We start from the raw sequence: 18,032 nt of genomic DNA on the forward strand, positions 1-18,032 counted from the left end.
CAAAAACTGAGGCTTTCTGCTTGCTCCCAACCTGGGCAGCTAGCTGCTGGGCAGCCTCTCTAGCCAGCGCCTCACTCCAGGCCTGGCCGTATCTCGGGCTCTCCTGGTACCCGGAGCACGTCGGCTTGAGGCTGGAAGAAACTCGAAGCATTTGGCCAGGAAGAGGCAGCTAGTTCCAGCTGGCCCGAGCGCTGCGCGTTAAAAATTACCCAGATGAACTGATTTTGTATCGGGAGTGGGTGGAGAGGACTCCAGGGCTGGGGAGGAAGATGCAGGCCTCTCTCCCCCTAATCATGAGCGATGTGATTTGGAGAGGGAAGCAGAGGCTTGGCTCGGCAAACTGCATTTCCTTGGCCGAGCTCCAGAGGGGAGAAAGGATCCAGAGGGAAGGCACAGGCAACGCTGTGTCCGGTTAGCCTCTCGCAGACCCCCCAGGCTCCCGGACCCTCTGCTGGGCGTCGGGTTGGTTGGTGCCCCAAAGAGGGTGGCTCTGCTGAGCAGGGTCTGCCGAGAGAGGGGAGGCCTCGGGCTTCAGGACTGGGGGGAGTGGCTTCCGTGGACGTGAAAAAAACATCAGAGGCAGGAGGCATCCCTCCAAACATAACTCGGCCTCCCGCTCTCCCTGCAGACAGAAAGGCCGCGCTCTCTTGGCCCGGTGCCTGCACGCGTTCTTGGCGCGCGCAGACTTTCTGTATCACTCCCGCCCCAGCAACGAATCTGGCCGGCGACTTGGCCACTCTCTGAAATGAAGAGTACTACTCGGGCGCCCATAACATTTTATTTTAACGTAAGAGAAGATAAAAGGAAAGAGAGCCTGAGCCCTCTCCTTCTTGATTCCCTCCACCCCCAGAAAGTCTAGCCAAGAATCTGCAAAAATGCATCCACCCACCCACACGTTGACGGGCAGGTTTGAGACCCTGGTCGCCTTTCCCACAGCTGCCTGATGCCTGGATCCAGGGGTGCTGCCCTGCCGGGTGGAAGGGCGTTACGGGGTAGACCCCCTTTGGAGGTTCTGTGATGACTGTTTCTTCCCCAGGGCCTGTTTTACGCTATGCCCCAGTTCCTTCAGGCCATGTCCCTCCTCATCTGTGCCATTGTCGTAAATACGGGGGAAGCGAGATCTTTCTAGCAAGGGCAACATTATCTCACCTAAAAGGATAGACCCTGAGACTGCTCTTATATTCAGCCAACAGAGAGCAGAGAAGGGAAAGAGTCAACCAGGAGTACAAAGAGTATGAACGATCTCTGTGTGTTGACTCCTTTTCGAAAGACAAGATGAACAGAAATACATACATATAAATATTTCTTTCCGGCCAACCACCATAGATTAGATTTCACATTCGAAATGTAAATTGTGCCTAGGAAACACCGATGTTTATTTTAAGCAACTGACCCTCAGGGATAAAAATAAAAAGGAAAAGGGAAACAAACAAACCGCGTTACTGACAAGAGGTAGGATGTTCTGTTTTCTGTCTGGCAGCTATTTTCCAGCTCTGGCATTTCTAGGGAACGCTTTGGAATACTTCAGGTCCGGTTCAGCCATGAAAAACCGTCTGTGTTTTTACGCTTTGAAAAGACATGCAGAGAAGCCCACAGCATGTCACATTAGGTGTCTTATCCTTGAGGAAACAGCAGGCAGCATCAGTGTCACCCACGGACCGTCCCCGCCCCCAGCATCCTTTGAGAAATGTCTCGGGTCTGTCTCTAGCCAGGTCAGCCCTGAGCTTCTTGATCCACGCGCTGGACTGTTTGGGAACACATCTGAATTTCGGTATATAGCAGGGGAAACGCCGTCTGGCTGTTCCGTTCCGTGCCCATGCCGCTTCCTGTGTCCCCCCTTGACAAGGTGTGGAGGAGCCTCGGGAGTCCCACCACCTTACGCTAAATGAGATGACACGGCCCTCTAACTGCAGGATGCAGCCGACTGCTCTGCGGAACAGGGTTGGCTCACCTTGCCTTGACATCAGGGCGTCCCTGTGTTTTCTAGACTCATGCCCACCCGGATTCTCGCTCTTTTATTTCTCAAATCAGTTTTTGCCTTGGAAGCAAGATTCAGAGCGTAAGAACGTGGCTTGTCTCTCACACGTTATGGAAGGCGGGCCGTGCCCTCCGTGTCAAATGAACGGAAGAAAAGCTGGTGGTCCCAGGGATGGAGGGAGAAATTGGAGCAGGGGTGCTGGACAGGAACCCATCTGCACAGGTGTCGCTGTGCCGTAACTGTGGCGGGTCTTCCTCCGCGGGGCCGTCTCCGTGCTGTGGTTCCCCGGGCAGAAGGGCGAATAATGCTGGTCCCTCCACCTCCTTTGTCTTTGTCAAACCTACCAACTCATTCCAGGAACACAGATATTTCATTATCTGCTACTGTTACATCTCGATCCTGGATCCCCAGGCTGTGTTCAAAACTACCGCCCTCTCAAGGAAGACAAGGGGATTGTGCCAGGAGGATCTCCTGTTAGCGTGTGTGTGTGTGTGCCCGTGCATGTGCACATCCGTGTATACATGCTTGTGCACCGTTGGCACTGTTTCCAGCGAGCAGTAAAGTCCTCCCCTCCTGTGGACCCGGGACCTGGCAGTGAGCTGGAGCTGGCAGAAATTTTGTGACCGAGTTGTTAAACACAGTCACTACGAAAACTTAAATTCCATAAACTTACCTTTAAACAGGTTGTATTCAAAATGAAGTTATTAAAGCTCCTTGCCTCCTAGTCGTTTAACGACCTCTGCCTGTTTTTATCTGTGCTCCTGGGGTTGTCTGGGTCTGGATGGCAGAAATGCTCCAGCCCTGCGACCACTGACATGACCTTGCTAGCTTGAAGCAGCCCTTGCTGGGAGTATTTACACCACGGAAATGGGCAAAAACTACACCAGGCCTTCACTGATTGCTTTGTTTATATTGTCTCGGCTTAGGAAAGTCGTTACAGTGTTAATAATGCAGATTAAATGTAAGGGTATCATGACTCTAGTCATTACCTTATGAATATTATAAAAAGGAGGAAATATTCCCTTAGCATAGGAAAGAAAAACTATGATCTAACTCAGCAAAGAAGCTGCTTGTGCCATTGAAGAATGGGTGACATTTCAAAATATGACTGTTTTGACTGTTTCACTTTCATCTTACTGGTTAAGTAAAAAAATTCTTACTGGTGAACTTAAAAGCATCAACCAGCACTCACCAACTGCTTCCTGGCAGTGGATGCAAGAATTAGGCAGAAAGCATTGAGAGCACTGGGTGAGAGTCAGCTGGCTCTGTGGAATTTATAATGAAGAATGTTGCATATTTTCACTCGTAAATTGTGTGCCAACATCTTTTATATCAGTGAATTTTATAACGGACCTGTATAGAGTTGGCCCTCCATATCCAGGGGTCCCGCGTCCCCACCTTCAGCCAACCTTGGATCATAAATATTCGGAAACAAAATTCCAGAGATACCCAAAAAGCAAAGCTTGAATTGGCCACATGCTGGCAACTACTTATATAGCATTTGTATTGCATTTACAGCTGTTTCTGTACCGTTTACATTGTATTAGGTGTTACAGGTAATCTGGAGATTAAAGTATAGGAGAGGGTGTGCTTAGGTTATATGCAAATACGGTGCCATTTTATATAAGGAACATGAGTATCCTCGGATGTGGGTGTCCACGGGGCTCCTGCAGCCAATCCCAGGAGGATCCGAGGTACGGCTGTATATATATTTATAGGCATGCTTCCCTTCTTGGAGACCAGACACACTGGATTCAGTCAGCTGCTCGCTTGCGAAAACGTTGGAGGGTTCCTTGAGACGGCGTGTGCAGACGGGCCTGCTGCAGTGACTGGTGCAAAACCACGAGGACAGCCGTGGTCATAAATACCGTCTCCATCCCTGTCACCATCGGAGGGAGCAAGATGACAAGTGCCGGCACAGCGTGTCCAAGAGCAAACTCAGCCAGCGCGATGCGCTGCCCGGTGCACCTGGGTGAGACTGCGTGCCTGTGGTCCCCGGGTGTTCATTTTCCCAGGACAAAAATCTACTGTGGCTGGCAAATTGCACGTCTTCCCCTTTCTCTTCATATTCACGGCCCTTCCTACAGACTGTACAGAAATCAGGAAGAAGCAGGGGGCAGTTATCGTTCATGTAAAGGCGGCCCATCTCTCTCTCCCCAGCACACACCTGGTCTCCAGATACAATCAGGGACCATCCATTTCCATCTCCTTACATCAAGCCTTTCAGCATGGTTTACAAGTACCCCTTCTGCCCAGAGGCCCTGACCTTTCAAGAAGGATTTGAAATCTTTTGAGAGCTCTGAAATGATGCGAACCTGAAAATATCCACCTGGAAACGAAAAGGGAACAAGGTGACACCTGGCCCTCCTGTGGAAAAGGATCCCGGGACCTCGCAGAGCTCTTAGACGTTGCGGGACCGTCTAATTTGTAGGTCCCTTTCACTTCTGAGAGCCCGGCATCCTGTGTCCTAGGCCTGTTGCCTAAGACCGGCCCAGCCTTGTGGGACAAAATGGTTTCAGAGTGATTACAGTACCTCCTGGCTTCCATATCCGCCTGTATTTCTTGTTATTCTAGTTGAGTACTGCATTCAGACAGAGGTTGCCAATAAAGTTTATTGTAGGAGCCGTGTGTCAATATCTGTTGTACCCCTCGCCTGGGGTGCCTGTAATTAAAATGCCACAGATAGTCTGGGAGAGGCGTGAAAATTTGATGGCAAATTGATTTCAGGTTCATCTTGAAGTTTGTCCTCAGCTGGACTCGATAGGCCTGGCAGCCATGGGACGGCTTTTATCAGGAGGGTCTGCTAGAATGAGACAGAGCTGTCTCGATCTGAATATTAAATACAGCGCACTGTTTATGACAGATTATTCCTTTAGTGCTAAAGCACGCAGCTACTTCTCTTTACACAGTCTTCTCCATTGAATGTGTAAGATAGGATCACACAGATCCATTTTACATATGAAAAGAAGTTGTATAAAACTCCGGGCATAAGAAATAAAGAGTTTTAGAAACGCTGGCTTCAGACACAGGATATTCTATCCAATATTCTAAACTTAGAAATGCTCCTTGGATCTAATTTAAGAAAGCTAGAAAAATAATGGTAATCAAGATAGTGTAATCAAGTATCACAGCCTTATATTGTTTCCTCAGAATAGTGCATTGCAGAAAAGGAAAAAAGCCACATAAGTGGAGGAAAAAATCCCAGTATTTAATATTATAAATTGCTGGTTCCTGTAAACTCCCATTTCTGCATCACATTATAAAAGCCATTATCCTTGTGCTATTGTTCATGCAGAAATGCACTATCATGATAATACAATTTTAAAAGTGTATTTGTTTTTAGAATTTAATTTGAAAAGGGTTTGAGGGAAAATCATGTGGAGTTTTGAGTGTTTGTAATTTTAAAAATGTGTTCAGTTGAATCAAATGTGTTCAAGAAAACCCGCTTTATAATCTGAAACTGTTTCTTGGGCAATTAATTGTATATACTTTAGAATTCGACATGGGATTAGAAGCAGTTGAAAAGAGGAATACTCAAATGGGGTGCCTTCCTTCATTCGTTTAGCAAATAAGAATTGAGTCCCTACTCTGTGCAAAGCAAAACTGGATGAGAAGAGATTTCTAGGTGGGATTTCAATGAGACCCATGGCCCAGGCTACCCTGTCACTATATATAAGTGGGGCCTGGATGAATTTTTCCAAAATGCTTGAACTAGTGATGCCGAAAGCTGCACGACTGGCTTAAAAATAAATGAAGGGTATAGTCTCGTTCCTTTGAAATGGAATTTTCAAATGGAAACAGAAGCGATTCCCTTCATTTCCTGGAAGAATCTGGCTCTGCATCTCGCTCAGTGTTATTTCTCAGGCAGTCACAGGTACTAAGGCCCATCAGTGTAAAGAGCCCAGCATATGCTCATGGGTCGTCAGAGTCACTCCTTTGCACATTCAGGAGATATTTATGGATCTTTTATTAGGACAGTTTTTATGGCCCAAGATTAAAAGTTAAAAGTTAAATAGTAAAAGTAACGAAGATGTGCCTTTGGAGGATCCAACTGGTTTGTGTTTTCATTCCCTCCGCTTGTCAAGGCCCATTGAATTTTGATGATAGCATTAAAAAAAAAGAAAAAAGAAAAGGATGCCTCAGATCATTTTTGGAAGGAGACAGTGTATGAATTAACAAATTACTAAAATAACCTATACTCCAGAGATGCTAATTTATATCTTCTCTGTAAGTAGGAGGCTTTTCTTTTTTGATGCAGAATTTCTTTGTGGCAGCTTTAACATTCTCAGGAAATACTGTGGGCAACATTCGATAAAAGATTGAATTATTTGATCAAAGAAAATAAATATCTAGATAGTGCATTCACAGCCCTGAGAGAAGTGATCCGTAGAAAACGATGCTCCTTGAAGGTTCGTCCGAGGGTTGGTTTCAGATTCTGAAGTACCGTATTGTAAGGTAGTTCCCGTTGGCAGGGAGCAAGTTCAGAACAAAGCTGCGCTGTATGATGGATGAATCAGAGATCTAGTGGAGGTGGAAATAGTAGCCTGGCCTTGGGTACGGATTGTCTATGAATTCCACTGAAACTTATTGATGCACAGAGAGGGCAAATAAAGAAGGATTCTGTGATCAAAACTATTTCAGAAATGCAGTACACATCAGAGCCTTTTCTTTTTCCTCCAAAGATTGATTTATTTTTTATTTATTTATTTAATTTATTTTTGGCTGCATTGGGGCTTAGTTGCGAGACGCAGGATCTCCATTGAAGCACGCAAGATCTTTCATTGCGGCGCGTGGGCTCTTCGTTGTGATGTGCGGGCTTCTCTCTAGTTGTGGCCCGCAGGCTCCAGGGCGCATGGGCTCAGTAGTTGTGGCGTGCGGGCTTAGTTGCCCTGCAGCCTGTGGGATTTTAGTTCGCAGACCAGGGATTGAACCTGTGTCCCCTGAATTGGAAGGCAGATTCTTTACCACCGTCAGAGCCTTTGACATGCAAATTTCTCACACCTAAGAAAGGAAAAGAATAATAGTATTTTCCAAACTTACCTCATGACCACTTACCATCCTCCCCTCACATTTTATTTTATATTTTATGGGACAGTATTATATACAACACCCAAGGAAGAGATACTTAGTGTTTTCCAGTTTTATATTACCACTTAGCCCTTACTTTCCCCCTCTTTTATTATTTTGTGGGACCAGCCTTCTGTGGAACACCCTTTGGGAGACTGTCTTTACTCACAGGAGTCTGTTACAAGTCCTGATTCACTCAACACTGCAAAGGGTAATTATGTGACCAATTTTTCCCCATATGATACTTTTTAAAACCCTGTTAATGGAATGACTCAAAATCATCCAACCCATAATAACACTAAAACATTTAGAAAGACTTTTCTCTGTTTACAGAGCCCTCAACTATCAGACAAAAAGTTAGAGTGACTTTCAGAAATACCAAGATCATCTATATTGTATTCTAATAGGAGCCGATTTTAATATCTTTACTAATGCACTTGCTATAACTCCCTCCTTTAGTAATTAGATAATTATGTATAATTAGCTTATCAATTACGTGCAACAGCTGCAGTTGATGGTGTGTGTGTGTGTATGTGTACAACCGCCTGGCAGCAGCGTGTGAGTTCACTATTAGACCTGTGAAGTGTTTCTTCTTGGCTTGTTTTCACTATTTTTTTCTCACGTGTGGAGGGGAAGGGCAGTGCAGTGAACTACAAAAGGAGCAAAAATGAAATGATCCTAACCTCCTCTGGCCGCCCTGGTAAATTTAGAAGAAAGCGTCATCACTGCCCCTTGGGGCTCTCAGCGCTGATAACACCACCCTTGCCAGTTACCATGTTCCCTAGGTTACTGCCTGCCCCGGGGCCAGAGAGCAAGGGGTTTCTGATGCATTTGAAAAATGCACTTAATGTTGGCAAAAGACTTGTTATATATTATTAAGTGGAATGCGCAGTTTAAAAAACAATACAGAGTGGTTTCCTTGTTATATAAAAATATAAAATGGATTTACATAAATAATATTACTATAAGTTAGCTGCCAGCCTGCCTTCCTTTTCCCAAGAAATATTGATGAGATATCGATTCTGTGCCACTCCCTGTGCTGGTGCTGCGAATATATCATATAACAAGATGACCATTGTCTGTGTGTTGGAGATGGAAGGCATTTTGTTATTTTAAAAACTGTTTTTCTAGAGTTGACCACTTCTGGAATGGATTTGTCCCTTTTATCATCAGAAAAAAAAAAAGTTTAAGATGCTGTAAGTTCCTAACAAGGCTAAGGCTGGGCACGTAGTAGGGGCTCAATAAACACTTCTTGAGTTAAATGCAGTTATATTAGCCTTTGAAAGCAACGCTGAGATCAGACACTGGCTTTTTAAATTTATTTATTTTTTCGTGATTTGTTTGCCCTTTTGCGATCATTCATTTACCTGGAGGTACTCAGGGGAGAGGTGGGTGACAGGCACAACCCCTGTGGACTTGTCCTCGGGAAGGCCACTGGTGGGACCACGCGGGCTCACGTCGCCATCACTGACCAGAGCAGGTGGTGGCCGGTGAGACACCGGCCTCCATCAGCTTGATCACATCCTGGTCTCTGCCCACCTCCCCCCTACAGCTCTCTCTGCACCTCCCTTCACACCTGCCGGGCTCCAAGGCCGGCAAGACTGCACGCTCAGCACCGCGGCAGGTTTCTTCCGTAAAGGCGGCTTTGCAGAGGGCAAAGGGTCCTCTCCTAAACACGTCAGCACATTCACTGTAGGAAGAAACCAAACATAGAAAAGAAGAAAACCCTCTAAGCTTGGCTTCCTGGCAAAGTAAAAAGGCTTGTGACGGTGACCCATCTTTGGCCAGCAGGAACTGTTTGCATTGTTCGTTCTTTCAGTCTGTCTCTCTTTCGCTTTCATTCTCCTCTCTTCCTTCCCACTTCAGTCTCTTATTTTTCTCCCTCTGTCTCCTTCCTACCCCTCCCCCCTTAAAAACATTTTCCCACAAATTAGATGGTGGCATGTGCTCGCCACAGTCAGTGAAACCACGCCAGTGAATAACATGACACAAAGTCCACGACGTCCCCCTTTCCTTCTGGAGCCCCCTCCAGCCATACCGGCTCCCCAGGGACCACAGCTGACAGCCCACCAGGAGCCCTTCGCACTGTCTCCCAGCTCTTGTTTTCTGTGTGCTTTTACAAGAATGCTGCCCTTGGTACGCACGGTGTGCTGTCCCTTGCTGGCTTACCTCCGTGACCGATACACATCACGGACATCCCTCCAGGTCAGTAGACGGAAGAACGAACTCATTTCTTCTGATAGCTGCATGATATTCCGTAGTGTGGATGTCCCATGATTTATGGCAGTTGGACTTGCATCCATTTTAAATTCTCATGTTCAGAGCTTTCTGGACGTTTGGAAGCATTTTAGAAAATTGTAAACGTACGAACGCGAATTCCCTCCGGAACGTCCAGCTATTTAGAATCCCCTGCCACGTGGCTTGTTTGCACACTCTGACTCCCCAAACATTTGCCTCCGTTTTGCACACGTGCCGTCTCCTCTTATTCCTCTGAGCCCTTCCTAAATGCCTGCAGAATATATATATATTTTTTTTGCATGGGCAAAAGTCCAGCTGAAAGAATACTTATTTAGCATAATTTAAACATGAGGGTTTTCTAATGCTACTTCCATTTAAATAATTCAGAGAGCTGTTGCAAGGTGTCTGAATACTGGGGGAAGAGAGCTGTTAATGGAAACATCATCGAGGCTGAAGACAACCTGTGTTATTCCGTCTGCAGCTGAGACGTCTAAGATAAAGATCAAGATTAACATTGTCATTATCGGGTGGTATGTTATCTGAGTTACCTGCTCCTTTCTGGAGGCACGGGTCTGATTCCTGCGAAATCATTTTTCCTCCTCTCTAGGAATGGAGAATTTGACGTGGTTTTAATTTGGACTGCGTTACTTGTTTGCCTTATATATTTTTAAAAGTTGTATGAAAAGCTCTCGCGTGGCGTTTCTTATTTATGAAATCAGGGCAGCCGTCCTTCAAATACGAAGCAGATATCTCAGAATATTAAAATCTTGGCCTGCATTAGTAGCAGCGTGAATGATTCTCCTGAAATCGACATATCAGGGAGCGTCTCATCTATTATTAAATTACCTTTTCCTCAAACAAAATATATATCAGATGTAACTTGATACCCAAATTCCTTCCCTTACTAAACTCGAAGCTGTCCACATGCACACACATCTTTATTCTTGGTTTTAACATTTTAAACATCCACAGAAAAGTAATAGAATGAGCAATAGAAAATCGTCAGGGTTGAAATTATTTCCAGCTATGTTTAAATATGAATGTCTTGTTCGACTCTTAGCATATGTATTTATGGCCGTGTGATATCATTATGGCATCGTAATGAATGTCTGCTGAATTATGGGGGATCCAGCAGGGGATACAAATGGATTTGAATTCTCTAACTGTCATGCTGTGGTCCGAGACGGGCGGAAACTGACATATCCCCCTGCATTAACACATCTGTCAAGCGTCCTCAGCCCTCTGTGCAAGTCTCATCTGTTGGGAGTGAGAGGTGGGGTGGCCGGAGAAAGCTCTGCGTCGGGACAGGTGTGAAATAAACAAACACCAGTCACATTATGGAGCTGCCTGACTTGGCTTTGAGTTTGCATTAATCTGGACTAAGAATAAGGCTGTACAGACTTTTTTTTTTTCCTTCCTTATTCTGGACGCCTACCGTTAAATGAAGTGACTAGGATACCTTATTATTTAGCCTTTATTTTTGAGTGAGCCTGTGTGTGGAGCACAGAGGCGGAGGGAAAAGAGGCGGTCCTGAGTTTGGACTGGACACTCCCCTTACTAGCTGTGTGCCCTGGAGCCAGGTGACTAAACACTTTGAGCCTGAGTTTCCTCATGTTGCTTGCGAACAAATAATACTCTGTACTTCCCAGTATTCTTATAAGATTCACATGCAATAGGTACGTTAAGGGTCTAGCAGGTGCCTGTTAAATAATGGCTTAAAATGTGGCAGTGGGCGTGGCTGTTTCCTCTGTTTTTATTATTATCATGTATGTTCTCTTTATACAAAACACACCCAGTTCCCTCAGGAGTAGGGTTTTTTTCCAGTTTTACACAATGGGAACTTACGTTTTTAGCATCAGCAACACATGTTTACCGAGCACCCCAATTTCATTTATTTAAGAGGTATTTATTGAGGCAGAGTGCTACACCCTGGGAAACAGTAGCCGGCCACACGTGACCAGTCCCCCTGCGGCCGCCCCAGCACAGAGGTCACCTTCCAGGGGAATGGATGCAAATCCCACCTGCTCAGGGAAGGAGATTCTGGTGAAAAGAGGAGCATGTCCCGCCTTCAGAGAGGTCTCCATGCCACCAGGATGCTGCCCACTTCCTGCGAGGGGCTTGGCTTCCAGGCGGGACTGGAGGAATGCTTTGCCCCTGATTTCACTGTGCACAGAATGACATTTCATCCGCTGCCCAGGGGCAGCCACCTGTGCTGACTGGTGCCCACGGGCCCTGTGGTTCGTAGCTCTGCTGCCCCTCAGTGTAGGATCAGGTGGCTTGCGCCCTGTGGAGCGTCTCGCGAAACCTCCTTTAATCCCTGTTTTCTGTGCTAGATTTCGTAGCACTTACCAAAGTTGTTCAGTCTGATTTTTGCTTAACTTTTTTTCTTAGTTTAATCTGATAAATTAGGTAGATTGTAGATACACATGTAGTCTTCGAAGCGGGGCTGCTTGGCTCTGTTGGTTAGCTGTGTGGTCCTTGTGCCTCAGTTACATCACCTGTAGAATGGGGATCGTAATATCCCAGACCTCAGTGAGTTGTAAGGATGTAAATTTTATGTATTAAAATGCTCAGGGAAAGCGTAGGACGTGATGAGAGCTGCACAACTCTTTGCTTTTGCTTATTCTTCTTATGAGTAAATGCATTGTTCCGATAATATTCATCTTCGGGACATTTTTAAACACATTTTGGCTTAGTTCTACCCTCTGTCACTCACTGTACCCCATCAAACCCCTCCACATAAGGTAAAACATGTTAACAATCTAATCTGTTTCTTTCTGAATTTTCTCTATGCCCATATACATTTATGTGAATCCTCCATACGGATATATACAGATACACGTACATGTTTAGGGTTTTTGTTTTTCTCTTTTTGGTAGTTTTGCTTGATTAAACGTGAAGTCATTCTGTGCATCATTCTGTGCATACTGTCCTGTATCTTTCTTTTCTCATCCCACTAAGGCATGATGTTCCGTGGTGTGGACGTACCGTGATTTATGCAGTCATGCCCCATCTTGAACGCGTTGAAGGGCATCCGTTTAGCTTCCAAAGGTTTCTCCGCACACTCCTGCCCAGCCACAAATAACGATGCGATAGGCATCTTTGTTCCTATGTCCAGACTGATGCTTTTATTTCAGTGGGATGGATTCCCAGGTATGGGACTGCTGGGCCAGACTCTAAATTTTTAAAATGGATTTTTATCAATCTAATGGAGTGTGCTGACGAGAGCCAAAATCTTGATAGAAACACTCAACCGAGAGTGAACTTTTTAGACGTAAAAATGGATGGTGATTAAGCGCACACACATTAAAAAGAGTAATTTGACCAGCGTTATCACAGTATTAATTGATTATAATGTCTGGAAGACTTTTAGATTCCAGTATCTGAGGGTGGGGAGGCAGGCGGAGACTCCACCGGTTATGCCCGCAGATGCTGCCCACCAGCAGTAGGAAGTAGCTTATCTCTGCTAGTGTTTTTGTGGGAGGCACATCACTAATAAGTATCGTCGTGGATGCCAAGCACCAATGGTCAGTGGCCGTCCGGACTGTGCAGTGGACAAGGATGCCGAGGCTGAGTCCAGGCTGGGGCGCTGGGGCACCAGGGGACCCTGGTTGGTTGGTTTGTTGTGAAGGGTACGATGTGTGGGACAGCATCACGCATCCACGCATTCACTGCTCCTGTAGCAGAGTGTACCTTTCACCCTCCCAAATCTCAGAGGCGGATAACGGAACGTCTGTGACGTGGACTGCCTTTTCATCCAAGGCTTCCAGAGGCCCAGCATTTGGAAGCTCAGGGAGGGTCTTGGTCGTGCCCGATGGGTGAGCCATGAGTTTGCATTTTACCAAGGTGTTAGCAAGTAGAAGGTAGAAGGGCTCAAAATAAGTAATAGCATGGGGGGGTCATCAGAGCAAGCAGCACGGGCTGAAGGGTTGACCTTATAGGGTGAGAGAGAGAGTGCATGTAGACCCTTCCAGAAACACACTTTCTTAGTCTTGGAGGAGAATTGAGTTACTCTGTTTAACTGCACAGTGATTAAATGATTTCCTTGATTTAAAATGTTTGACAGCTTCCTTCCGTAACATAATTCTTGATCCCATTGGATCTTGGAAAGTACGTTTTGTGCATCTCCTCTGCTTTTAGGTGTTACTTTTAACTGGGGGCTAGTAAGTGGTGATGGGAAGATTCCAGGAGTGTATCAGAGTTAGTGGAATGTGGGAGAGGCAGAGAGACTTAAAAGGCATGTTCTGATGCCAGTATCTTCCAGCTGCGTTAAACTGGGTGAATCACCTACTGTTTAGGCCTCCTCTTTTGCCACATGGGCAGAGTTCTACTTCAGTCACAGGGCTGCATGCAGCTTAATGAACTAATTGTGCTAACGTACGTACATTTTGAATAAATGTTAACTAAAGAGATGGGATTCATCATATTGGTTTCCAGACTGTCCAGTTGGTTGGTGTTGTCGAGATGCCTACCTTTACAAGTGTCCTTTTATTTTACTAGTCTTTGCAAAGAGTCCTTCTCAAAGTATTAAGCAGTATTTAGCTAATGGTTTAAAAAAAAACCCAAAACACCTTTTTTAGTGTTAATAAATGCACAAGAAAAAGCAACTTACCCTAAACTCTAGATCTACGGAAATCGGTGTGTGTGTGTGTGTGCACGCACATACAGGAGTGTGTACTGTTTAGCTTGTAGGGTATGGAGGATTGTTGAATTTTAATGGTGTGTATATAGTTTTGGTCCTGGAGAGGGGGAAAGGGAGCATTTGAAACTCACGACAAATTTTGCAAATTAGGGGGAATCTGAGGTTCAGAGAGATGAATATGCCAGCAAGTCACCTTTTAGGGAGTGGTAGGGCTGACTGCAAACCCACAGCTGTCTACTCCTAAGCCCCATTCTTTCTGCGTATAGAAGACTGCAGGAGAGTGGGGAAGAGAGAGAAGGCATTCTTTTAAATTCAGAAGTCGATCTGAGATTCGCTCACTTGGGTGTTATTCTCTTTACTAAGACAGGAAGTAGATTCATGAAACCTGGAAGTAGTTGAAAAATGAGGGTTAGAATTTAAAAAAAGAAATCCAGTTAAATCAGGCCACCATTCTGGTTCATTGAAGGCTTGTTCTATATTAAAGAAAAACAAAAAACCTTATTCTTTGAGTGTTTCTTAGACTTAGCTTTTCCCTACAAGTCACCTCCATTCACACTTCTGGAAGTTTCCTTCTGTGTCGAATGGTGATAACTCACCCAAGTCCTGGGCTCTGGCTGCAGTTTCTTCCTCTGTCTCTGATGTCACTCCTCTCTGCCTTCTTCAGAATCTATTATATGACCTCCAGATCTCTCTTCGACTCCCTGTATTACCATTAGAAGACATCTACACTGGGAAATCGCTCAGTTCCTGTTTTTGATTAATATTTTATCAGCTGCAAGAGGAAATGGTATTCTATAGCAACACTAAAAAGTGATTGAGCAGATGAGATGTCCCTGCTAGCTTTGGTAAAAAGTACGGGCAAGGTTACAAGCGAAGAGCTCGGGATAATAAAGTCAGGTGTCTGAAGCGAATATCTGGTAGGGTTAAAATCTAACACTGGTGAGCAGTGGCTTCCCTGAGCAGTGGCTTACCCATTTAATTTATTGACAGTAGTCATTGCAACAGTAATCATTACTACCTTCATTGAAAGCCACATATCTAAAGCAAAGGAGCTAAAATGTTAATTCATGTAGTATTTAATATGCACCATTATGTATAAATTCAGGGTTATTAAGTGGACAGCTGTAGACCGGATACGCTGCAGAACCCAGCAAAGGCTGAGAATTCTGCTCGCCCTACTGTATTCAACTCGTTCGAGAAGAGAGGAAGTACTATAGCCAGCAGTAATAATACCATCCGGTAATTACCAAATCATAAATGTTTGGGGAGCTGAAGGTCACGGGCTTAGTAGCAAGTGTAGTCTGTCCTGACGCATTTCAAATGTTTGCATTCTATATCCGGGTGGTGGTATTTTAATTCTGACTGGACGGTCTGATGGGAGGAAAAAGAGTTATTCTTCCGTATTTATTTTTCTTCATCTTGGGTGAAAAGCCTTTTTGTTGTTCGTAATGTAGTGGGGACCAACCTTCAATAAATGGAAATGATTTCAGCACGTCAGTCAGGCTTCCTTGTACAGAGACGTTCCGATTTCCCTCATACGTGGTGTCCGCCATGGGGTGTCTGATTTACGAGAACATGACCCTCGGGCCATCAGAAAACGTCTGCCTAAGCTCTCCCTGCAGGAGGCCAGGCCTCCTGGGAGGCCCAGTCTACAGCCAGGAGCAAGACTTTTAGGCTAAGAAATTGCAGATAAGAGCATATCACCATTTTAAGAAATACCAGCGGATTTTTTTTTCTTTCCTTGAGTATTTTATTAACATTTGCTACTGTACTCAAGCCCAGTTCACTTAGGCTTGTGTTTCTTGTGCATCACATGGGAACTTTCGTTAAATTGGGGCAATTCCAATTTGTGTGATTTTCAAGCTGACATCAAATAACGCAAACCGGCTTTTAGCCTGCATTCCTCACTTTGGAAATCTCTGATGCATTTGGGCTTGACTCCCTGCTCTTTATAAAGTTACCATTTTTATTGCTAAGGTAATACCTTACCTTACGTTACCATTTTTATTGTTGGTGTGTAAGGGAACTTGTCCTGATACGCCTGACATGGGAACCAGGCACAGCCATTAGGGATGCAGCCACACACGGTGCTCGTTTTTCGTTGTTTAAAACTGTTTTCCATCCCTTTCCTCTCAATCTCTCTCTATTAAAATCCCACTTAATTGGTAACGTGTAATTGTTTAGAGACTCCCCATTTGTCCTTTAATGAATTATTAGCATTTTAACAAGTAATGTTTAATATCTATTAGTGGAAGTTAACATACATGAATTACTTAATTTCTTTTGACAACACATATGTTTTCTTATCAAGCCAAACAGAAAATATTTGCCTGCAAGAAATAGTCGTCGTGGTTCTTGCTTTGCAGTCAGGGACCGAACATGTGAGTAGCAGTGCCTTGCAGCCTCCACTGCATTTTGCAGGGGACAGTGGTGAGGAAAATGCCAACAATATGTTGTTTCTTTTTAAACAGTCTTCCTCACTCCTAGGACCCAAGAGGGCCAAGGGCAGTGGTGTGCTGCAGTGAGCATTTAACTGCCTGGAACGTATCTCAAGGTGTACAAAGGCCACATCTTCCAACTCCTCTTTCTGGTGTCTGGGCTTGAGACTCACCAGAAGTTTCAGGAAGATGAGTACTGCTTTAAGAAGAAGGTTTGAGGGAAAAAGTATAATTCTTTTCCTTCTAACTGGAGATATAAAAATCATATAAGCGTGATGTATCATTTGATTGGAACATTATATTTTATAGTCACAGAGCCCATGTGTCATCAGGTGTGTCTCTGACATCCAGTAAGCGCTTCTGGCCTTTGTGATTTTGACAGAAATGCTTCTGTGACAGTGTTTTGGCGCCTGTGCACATGGCCCTGGGTGTGAATATATGCTTCCGGGTCTGTGCTGGAGCGAAGGGGTGGAGCGCAGAGCACCCGGAGGAGGGGCGGGCCCCACTCCACCAAGCGTGGAAGGAGGGACTGGTGGCAGAAAGGAGTAGTAGCGGAGGCGGGTGCAGGGCCGAGCGAGGCGGCTTCTCACCGCTTCAGGCCCCCTTGCTACCCTGGCAGCCTTCAAGGTGCTGGTCGTTCTGGATCCTTAACATCAGGAAGCATGGTGGCCCTGAGCCATCCTTCCTCTGACCGTCGTGAGTAAGGACACCAATGCAAGGGGTCAAATGCAAGCGACTCCTCACAGGTACCCATTGAAATAGGAGAGGTCCCAGCACCACTGCGTAATGCGCCAGACCCAGTGCAAAATGAACATGGGAGGTTCCAGCCAGGGGCGGGGAAGTTAATCTCCCCTTGCCCTGGGCCCAGCATCCCAACCTTGTGTGGACAGGTGTCCTCCCAAGGATTGCAGCCTCCACTCTGGAACATACTTGGGACCTGGATTAGCATGTGCAAGAGGCCCTTTTCCCAGCCGTCAACCAAACACAATGTGGTTCTGTCAGCCCAGGACAGGGCAGGCCTGAGGTCATGACCTCTGGCCGTCCCCACCTCCAAGCCCACGCTCCCTCCAGGAGTGAAGGGCTGCAGGGCGTTTGGTGTCCGCTGCTGGGGACACTTGGGATAAGGGTGACAGTGGTCCCAAGGTGGGGCTGGGAGGGAAGGGCTGGCCTGGCCCACGGTGCAGTGGGCAGAGAGCAGTTGGCCTAGAGGCTGTCCCGGGGGGTGGTCATGAGGGCGCGGCAGACAGACAAGAGCTGACTGCAGACTCCAGTGTTCCATCGGACTTCACTTACAAAGCACAAATTCAGACATAAAATTATTAAGCATTGCAAGATGGCGACCACAGAGCATTAGGGCCCGAGCATGGGGCCCTGGGGACTGCCCTGGCTCTGGATCTCAGGAAAGCTTACCCATGGTGTGCAACTTGCAAACATTTCCAACTAATGGCTTCCAAGAGGCCACGTCACAAGCTTGTGAATTTAATGGAAGAGCTTTTGGTTGAGAATGTGGCATGTGGCTCTTCTTATTTGGAAGTGAGTTTGAAGCAAATCAAAATGTGAACCCCTCCCGCTCTTGGTGAGGTGGATGTGTGACACGGGTGTTAACGTTTGTTGACACACACAGAGCGTATATACTTTAAACGGATGCGGCCTGTTACGTGGAAATCAT

The 18,032-nt window shown here is 45.7% G+C and overlaps 1 protein-coding gene across 3 annotated transcripts in view; it reads left to right on the top strand.

The window, feature by feature from the left end:
- The window catches only part of WWOX (WW domain containing oxidoreductase), a 977,516-nt gene that overhangs the window by 349,798 nt on the left and 609,686 nt on the right, over positions 1-18,032 (top strand). Inside the window, exon 9 of one of the 3 annotated variants that reach the window (XM_060000168.1) lies at positions 9,671-10,689. The exons of the other annotated variants lie outside the window; for them this stretch is intronic. Within the exon in view, the coding sequence (XP_059856151.1) occupies positions 9,671-9,826 (156 nt within the window). The 3' untranslated portion in view covers positions 9,827-10,689. Of the gene's footprint in view, positions 1-9,670; positions 10,690-18,032 lie in introns of those variants that run through there. 3 annotated transcript variants of the gene reach the window in all.

This window comes from Delphinus delphis, chromosome 20, assembly GCF_949987515.2.
Source record: "Delphinus delphis chromosome 20, mDelDel1.2, whole genome shotgun sequence".
NCBI lineage: Eukaryota > Metazoa > Chordata > Mammalia > Artiodactyla > Delphinidae > Delphinus > Delphinus delphis.